Genomic DNA, 9,046 nt, shown 5'->3' on the forward strand with positions numbered 1-9,046 from the left:
AGATAAAAATAAATAAAAAATCATGGTTACATTAGGGAAAATCAGTTTTTTTTGCACACGTTTTGCACCTCAAGTGCGTCACACATGATCAAGTTAATAGCTCTGTGACGAAATTTGAACGAAAATACAATATAAGTTTATAAAAAAAATAAATTCATGTATCACATTAATAAAATTTTGTAAATATAAGTATCACATTGAAAGTCACATCAGTGTTCGGACACTCTCGATCAGTGAGAAAAACCCTTTTGTTATTCCCCTACAATTCATAAAAGTTTCCACCACCCCACCACTCTTTACAGTTCCCGTGGCCCATGCACTTTAAAGCAAGCAGTTTTAATCTCGAAAGAAAGAAGTAGCTAGGAAAGTAAATTTCTACTTTTGCGTAGAAACCAAGCTAGGATCACACTTGACTGTGATTTTCTGATCGCGGAGCTCCTTGACACAGATCAATCTGTATTTTCATCCATGGCAGTTGTTACATCATCAGCTCAAGAAGCTTCTTCTTCCAATGTTTCTTCTTCTCGATTCAGTTATCACGTTTTCTTGAGTTTCAGAGGTGAAGACACACGCAAGTCTTTCACCGACCATCTCTACACAGCCTTGACCGATGCAGGGTTTCGCACGTTCCGAGATGATGATGAACTTCCCAGAGGAGAAGAGATCAAACCAGAACTAGAGAGGGCCATCCAACAGTCACAAAGTTCTGTCATTGTGTTTTCCAAAGACTACGCTTCTTCCGGATGGTGCCTTGACGAGCTTGTCATGATCCTTCAATGCAAGAAGACCTCATCCAACCATGTTGTCTTACCAGTCTTCTACGATATCGATCCATCTCACTTGAGGAAGCAAACAGGGAGTGTTGAAAAAGCATTTGCTAAACATCAGAAAAAGCAATCACTGGAGAAGTTGAATAGATGGAGGGAAGCACTTGCACAGGTTGCAGATCTAGCAGGAATGGTGCTACAAAATCAAGCTGATGGGTAATTCCACTTTCCATCATTACTAGCTCATTTGTTATGAAGCTTTCACTAATCAATCATCGATTCATCTCTATTGTCAAGATTATTAACATTGTCATGTCATTATCCCAAGTCTTGGCAATTAGTGTTGTTGATTGATTTTTTCATTTTGATTGCAACTTTTTTAGGCATGAGGCAAAGTTTATCAAGAAAATTGTTAAAGTGATTGAAGACAAACTATGTCGTGTGCCCCGTGTTACACCTTACCTAGTCGGAATTCAATATCAGGTTGAAAACATTAACTTATGGTTACAAGATGGATCATCTGATGTTGGCATATGGGGAATTTGTGGTATTGGTGGCATAGGAAAGACAACCATTGCACGAGTTGTTTACAATTCTAATTTTGAAAGATTTGAAGGAAGAAGTTTCATTGAAAATGTGAGAGAAATTTCAGAACAACCCAATGGGTTAGTTCAGATACAGAAACAGCTCCTTTCTGATATTTTGAGTGGCAGAAAAGTGAAAATAGAGAGTGTCAGTGAGGGGATAATGATGATTAAGGATGTCATAGGATCTAAAAAACTACTTGTTGTTCTAGACGATATTGATCGTACGGGCCAATTAGATGCAGTACTTAGTATGAGAGATTGTTTCTGTCCAGGAAGTAAACTTATCATAACAACTAGGAATGCAGGGTTGTTAGAGGCTCGTCAAGTTGATAATGTGCAAATGGTTGAATTTCTAAATGATGTTCATTCACTGGAGCTCTTTAGTTGGCATTGTTTTCGACAGGACCATCCCCGTGAAGATTATGTGGAGCTTTCAGAAAGGGTAGTCAACCACTGTGGAGGACTTCCCTTAGCTCTTCAGACTCTGGGTTCTTCTCTATCAGGGAAAAGTTTAGATGTATGGGAAAGTGCACTACAGAAATTAAAGGCTATTTCAAACAATGAAATCTTGAGTAAACTTAGAATAAGCTATGATTCTTTACAAGATAACCATGACCAAAATTTGTTCCTCCATATTGCATGTTTCTTTATTGGAAAGGACAAGGATCTCATTGTCAAAATACTAGATGGATGTGATTTCTACACCATTGTTGGCATTCAAAACCTCATTGACAGATGTTTAGTGTTTTGTGATGGTTATAACAAGATGAGGATGCATCAAATGATTAGAGACATGGGAAGAGAAATTGTCCGCCAAGAATCCAAGTATCCTGAGAAACGTAGTAGATTATGGCATCATAGAGATTCTTTCAATGTACTGAGAGAGAAAAATGTAAGAAAACCGTGCTCCTTTTATGCCTGTGTATTTGTTTTTCTCTCTTTTCTTTTTTGTGCATTTCTGTTGCCACTTACTCAATATGCTTTCCTTGTTTTTTCTTGTTTAGGGTTCAAAAAAAATTGAAGGCCTTGTCCTGAACATGCATATGTACCTTTCAGAAACTCCTTCACGGACTTCAAATGAGGTAGTCTTGGAAACAAATTCATTTACAAGTATGCGCAAACTAAGATTGCTCGAACTTTGTGATGTACAAGTCATTGGAAGTTATGAAGAGTTTCCTAGAGGATTAAGATGGTTGTGCTGGGCTGAATTCCCTTTAGACTCTATTCCGACTGATTTATTTTTGGAGAGCCTTGTTGTGCTTGAAATGCCTAGTAGTAACTTGAGACAAGTGTGGAAGGGAATGAAGGTACGCTTGAATACACTTTTTTGTTTTTCCTTTACGATTTTAGCTTGTTGATGATTAGGTATACACTTGTAAGACCCACCTTTCATTTTTTTTTTTCAGCAGAACCGGCTTCCATCATTGAAGATCCTTGATCTCAGCCATTCCCTTTACCTGACTGAAGTTAGTGATTTATCGTTAGTCCCCAATCTAGAGAAATTGATTCTTGAACATTGTCCGAACTTGGCTGAAATCCATGAGTCCATTGGAAACCTAGAGAGTCTTGTTTGTGTGAACATGAAAGATTGCAAAACTATTAGCAAGCTTCCAGAGAAATTTTTTATGCTAAAATCACTCGAGACACTTGTTATATCTGGTTGCACAAATCTTCATCAGTTTCCAGTGGAAATGAGTAAGATGACATCTCTGAAAGTTCTTGAAGTAGATGAAGTTCCCATAAATCGTTTACTCACTGCCTATGTGGAGATCAAATCATGGCCAAGAAAAAGTATAGATAATTTTTGGGCTTTATTCCCCTCAACTTTAGTTGATTTAAGTCTTAGAAACTGTGGTCTCTCTGATGATGCTTTTCCTATGGATTTTGGTAACTTGTGCTCATTGCAAACATTGGATCTAAGCTTGAATCCAGTTTGTAGCTTACCAGATTGTGTGAGAGGCCTTAGAGGAGGTCTTGATCACCTTGTGATGCAAAACTGTGCAAGTCTAAAGTCGATTGTAGGGCTGCCAAGAGTAAAAGTGCTGGATTTCTGGGAGTCTGATTCCTTGGAAAAAGTGACATTTCAATCGTTGTCGTGCATACCAAAGCAAATTAAGTTCTATGTGAAAAATCAGTCCAAACTTTCCGAGATTGAGCACTGGTTCAAGTTGGAACCTATTGTAAGAGTAAATGTAAAAATGATCAACCTATTAGGTTTGTGTGACTTGGAATCCATGGAAGCCGTTAAAATGTACAACCCCTCTATTTATACATCGGCAAAAATGCAACCGATCCAGGTCTCTCTCTCTCTCTCTCTCTCTCTCTCTCTCTCACACACACACACACACACACACACTCACGGAAACACATAGTCATACTATTTACCTGAGTTGAGTAATGACTTGGAATTGATATTATAGGGAGTGTATGAATATGGTATATTCAACACATTTCTTAGTGGGATTGAGGTTCCGGGGCAGTTCAGCTACAGAAGCAATGGAGCCTCCTCAATGTCTTTTACGGTATCCCTACCTCCTCCTAATCTCAGGATCCGCGGCTTCAACTTTTTCTCTGTTTATGCAAAGTCGGAAGGCTCTGGTGTTTTATTAGCTTGCTATCCATTAATGATGAAAGTTAGTAATAAGAGCAAGGGTCTGAAGTGGATCTATGGACCTTCATTCTTCGGTATGCCAAGTGAGGAAAAAGATGTGATATGGTTGAGCCATTGGAAGTTGGGGAGTCGATTGGAAGCTGGAGATGAAGTCACTGTTTCAGTGTTTACACCACAACAACATTTTCTGGTAAAAGAGTGGGGCATACAGATTGTGCATGAGCAAGAAGACCAGATGATCTGCAGCCAAGATAGCAGCAGCAGTATATATCCTTGCTATGATTCAGATCAAGAAGTCAATGACATCATTGGTGCAGATCAGGTGATGCCAGGATCTTACTTGCTTAGTGGCGGACCTGTAGAACAAAATCGGAATTTGTATAATAGAAGGATCAATAAATTACTTCAGTTGAATAACATGTTTGAAGACTCTGCTGAAGAAACAGGTGTGTTGTTACTGATATACGACATAAAGTTAATTAGCATCACAAGTTGTTAGTTTATCTAGTTGTCTGATTGATTTTCTATTCTATATATGTGGATGTTCTGGTATATATTAAATGGGTATATATGTTCCATAGATAAAGAAGAAGAAAGGCAGCAACATCAGCAGCATGGTGAGTCTGACCAGATGGTCGAAGGAGAAGCAGAAGTAGAAGCAGAGAGGGGTTGCATAGGCTGCAAGGTTGTCATTTTGGCAGTTGTCCAATGGTCACTGGCTCTTTTCTCTCCAAGTGAAAGAAACGACAGGCCATAATGGGTGTAGAATGTAAAAACGGAAGTGCCAATCTTTGCAAGTGTATAAAAATAACAACGTACATTGTTATTTGTATGTCCCCCTCGATGTTCACTATTATCCATCATATAACAACATCACATTCTAAAGAGGGACCATCATGTGTATAATTAGGTTATGTCCACAGGGACATTCATGCAACCTTTTTAAGTATTCCAGAAAATTTGGTAAGCATGTTAGATGACATCATTAATTGAAGAATGAGTGAATGAAAAGTCTGCTGTTACTGATAAAATAGCATTAGCTTCAGAAGTTTATCGTTATTTTGTGTAGATTATCTAGACAGCAGCAGCCGTAACTGTGGTCACAGAGTCTACAATGTAATATCTGCCTAGTCTCTCTTGCTTGCGTGATGGCCGCTGTCCTCTTTTTCTCTCTTTATCTAGTGTCTCCTTCTCTCTCTCCCTTTGAAAGATAATGACGGCCTTGAAGGCCTGTGTGAATTTGTTCTATTAGAGAAACCGTTACTCAACATGGTTATTATGGAAGAGATCAAGAGAAGGCCAATAGGGGTGGGCGTGGAATAATTGCAGATTTTGCTTTATGTGTATTTTCTGTCCTGCTTGTTTTTATGCATCACATGCATTGCTCGACTCCCTGGTTGGTGAACCACTTATTGGCTTCTTCCCTGGTTGTAATTTATTCGTTCCATTTCTGAATTGCAGATATGTTGAATCACTGACTATAGGGTTGCCAACCAGGTTTGCATCTGAAACATAAGGAATGAAAATTTATAAGTTAATATTTACTTGTGCCACCTTGTCATTAGATGGTGAGGAACTGATACCATCAGGTGGTGCAGAGTGTTGCTTGGACTAAGAAATCTGGGAGTTTGAAGAAAAAAGAAAAAGGAGGCCTTTGTAATTTTTGGTTTTCCTTACCCTGACCTTGTAGACTTTTAGTTGAGTTGAGCATTGATCACTGACCAGTCTGACCTTTTAGACTGTTCGTTGAGTTGAGCATTGATCACTGACCAGTCTGACCTCTTAGACTTTTAGTTGAGTTGAGCCTTGATCAGTGACTCAGTCCGATCTACTTAATTGCATGTTATTTTTTATTGGGAAAACTGAAAAAATATAAAAACAATAGCAAAACCGAAGGTCTCCTGTAGCATTAGTTCCACCACCCCACCGCTCTCTACAGTTGCAGTTTCAAGGAAGAGGATGATGAATGAGAGAGAATTTGTTTTAATTATTTCTTTACTTCTCTCTCTTAACTATTCAATTCATTTAATTTAATTATTTTATTCATATTAAACCATAATTCAGATAAAAATAAATAAAAAATCATGGTTACTATTATAAAGTAGAGAGAATATGAAGAGAGAATAGTTGGAAGGAAGTAGAAGTGTTCTCATTCAGTCTCATTAGCCTCCTTTATATAGAGGTAGGGTTTACATCCAAGTACATAACTAATGAGTATTTACGTGGACAGCCATATAGATAATAATATTTACAACACTCCCCCTTGGATGTCCACTAATGAATGATGATATTGGACGCGCTTATTGTTGCCTCGTTAAAAACCTTGCCAGGTAACAAAAACCCAATGGGACAAAAATAACCCTGGTCGAAGGACAAAAAGAGCACAACGCGCATATGTCCTAGGTAGCATGCTTCTAGAAGGTGGTTTGAATTCCAAATTCAAAAATAGTCATAAGGAGGAAGGGACCCCAGCATAAAAAAAATAACTAGAGGAACTTCAGGCCCTCTTATAATTGGAGATTAAGAAACATTTAAGTTCATATACTACCTAGGACATATGCGCGTTGTGCTCTTTTTGTCCTTCGACCAGGGTTATTTTTGTCCCATTGGGTTTTTGTTACCTGGCAAGGTTTTTAACGAGGCAACAATAAGCGCGTCCAATATCATCATTCATTAGTGGACATCCAAGGGGGAGTGTTGTAAATATTATTATCTATATGGCTGTCCACGTAAATACTCATTAGTTATGTACTTGGATGTAAACCCTACCTCTATATAAAGGAGGCTAATGAGACTGAATGAGAACACTTCTACTTCCTCCCAACTATTCTCTCTTCATATTCTCTCTACTTTATAATACGTTATCAGCACGATACATGATAATCTTGTATCTCATCTAACAAAAGACAATAGGAGAACCAAGTTCTCTGATCTAAATGCTAGTCAGAAGCTTCTGGCTTCAATTGATTGTCCAACTTTCAACTGCAGGTTCTAAAGGTGGTTTGAATTCCAAATTCAAAAATAGTCAGAAGGAGGAAGGGACCCCAGCATAAAAAAAATAACTAGAGGAACTTCAGGCCCTCTTATAATTGGAGATTAAGAAACATTTAAGTTCATATACTCAATTGCATAGCTTTGAGGATCTTCTGGCCCTCGTAATTGTATAAACTCTGAAAAACTTCATATTGCAATTGTAATTATGTAATTATCGAGGAACTTCAGGCCCTCTGTAATCAGATTGAGAGACTTCAAGTCTCAATTTGTTTTAATTTCAAAATTCCCAACTAGATATGTGTGAGTTCATGATTTCACTTTTCCAATCAAATGGATGAAGAAGGTGAATCAAATGGTATCTTTCAATTAAAAGAGTGAAATATGCACTTTCAAACATAATGCAAAACGGAAACATGACCAATTAACCATTTGTGAATATAATTGACATTGCCTATACAAGATTATGTTTAATCATAATAATGACATTCGGAGACTACTAACAGTGCTATATGGGCAATGATTATATAATAAATGATACAAATCCACTTGCTGCAAATCAAATTCAAGAAACCATCACCCAGTAGCCTTTTGTTGTAATTAAACACATAGGCATACCAAAATATGAGGATAATTAGTAAGTCGTGCCGGACAAAGGGAAAAGAACAGGCAGTAGAATTGTCAAATAAAAAAAAAATTAAAAAAAAACAAACCATGATCAGAAAACATAGGTTACGGCACAGTATTGAGACAAACATAGATATGCATATTGACTATCTCATATGTATATTATATTAATAAGGAACAGACCTTGGGAAGAAATAGGATTTCTACAACCTTCTGACCGTAATTAACATGTGCTCGATCATACGCAAACAATTCCCTTTTGATTTCTGATTATCAATTGGGAGCGCATACATACATGAAAGTAATCAACAAATAGATCTTTGTTCGTTATGGCAGCTGATAGGGTTTATCATAAACACTTTCGTCAACAGTAGAAAATACTCATAGATCAAGTTATTGGTCACAAGCAACAACGTTGCCCCATGTAACTGTTTGACCATCATGGAGTACAGAAGTAGGAAATAAAAAATAGAGCAGAGCGTGCTGATAACGTATTATAAAGTAGAGAGAATATGAAGAGAGAATAGTTGGGAGGAAGTAGAAGTGTTCTCATTCAGTCTCATTAGCCTCCTTTATATAGAGGTAGGGTTTACATCCAAGTACATAACTAATGAGTATTTACGTGGACAGCCATATAGATAATAATATTTACAACAGTTACAATAGGGCAATTCAGTTTTTTTGCACACATTTTGTACCTCAAGTGCGTCACACATGATCAGATTAACAGTTCCGTGACGAAATTTGAACGAAAATACAATATAAGTTTATAAGAAAAATAAATTCATGTATCACATTCATAAAATTTTGTAAATATAAGTATCACATTGAAAGTCACATCAGTGTTCGGACACTCTCGATCAGTGAGAAAAGCCCTTTTGTTATTCCTCTACAATTCATAAAACTTTCCACCACCCCACCACTCTTTACAGCTGTCGTGGCCCATGCACTTTAAAGCAAGCAGTTTTAATCTCGGACGAAAGAAGTAGCTAGGAAAGTAAATTTCTACTTTTGCGTAGAAACCAAGCTAGGATCACACTTGACTATGTGTTGCTTGAACTAAGAAATCTGGGAGTTTGAAGAAAAAAGAAAAAGGAGAAGAGAAAACCAATCATAATTCAAAACACAAGATTAGAGACAGCAGAAGTAGTGATGTAAGACGAGAATGAGCCCGGTTTAGCCAGAAAACCATAAAAGCAAAGAAGCGGCGTAGAATCAAGAAGAGTGATTGGAAAATAGGTAACCTCATGATGTAGGACGATAATGAGCCCTGTTTAGCCAGAAAACCATAAAAGTAAAGAAGCGGCGTAGAATCAAGAAGAGTGATTGGAAAATAGGTAACTCACGCGTAATGAGGTTACTAGCCGCTGGAATATTCAAGAAGATTTGGTTTTGGACTTTTCAGGTTACTCATGCAAAAAGTCAGGTTTTGATTGTAAATCAGATTTGATCAACTTTTTGCC

General features: G+C 37.4%; 1 protein-coding gene across 2 annotated transcripts; it reads left to right on the plus strand.

Annotated features, from left to right (window-relative positions):
* The first annotated feature begins 273 nt into the window (after positions 1-273).
* On the plus strand, positions 274-4,996 carry LOC112181783 (disease resistance protein RUN1). 2 transcript variants are annotated; one of them, XM_024320187.2, is made up of 6 exons: positions 274-983; positions 1,151-2,246; positions 2,359-2,661; positions 2,761-3,651; positions 3,775-4,411; positions 4,547-4,996. In XM_024320187.2, the coding sequence occupies exons 1-6, from the start codon at positions 469-471 to the stop codon at positions 4,720-4,722; spliced, it is 3,618 nt and encodes a 1,205-aa protein (XP_024175955.1). In that variant the 5' UTR covers positions 274-468; the 3' UTR covers positions 4,723-4,996. The 2 variants fall into 2 exon arrangements, with proteins under 2 accessions (XP_024175955.1, XP_024175962.1); XM_024320194.2 differs by having other exon boundaries at positions 275-983; positions 2,764-3,651.
* Positions 4,997-9,046: the final 4,050 nt, after the last annotated feature.

Source organism: Rosa chinensis, chromosome 1 (assembly GCF_002994745.2).
Source record: "Rosa chinensis cultivar Old Blush chromosome 1, RchiOBHm-V2, whole genome shotgun sequence".
Classification (NCBI taxonomy): Eukaryota; Viridiplantae; Streptophyta; class Magnoliopsida; order Rosales; family Rosaceae; genus Rosa; species Rosa chinensis.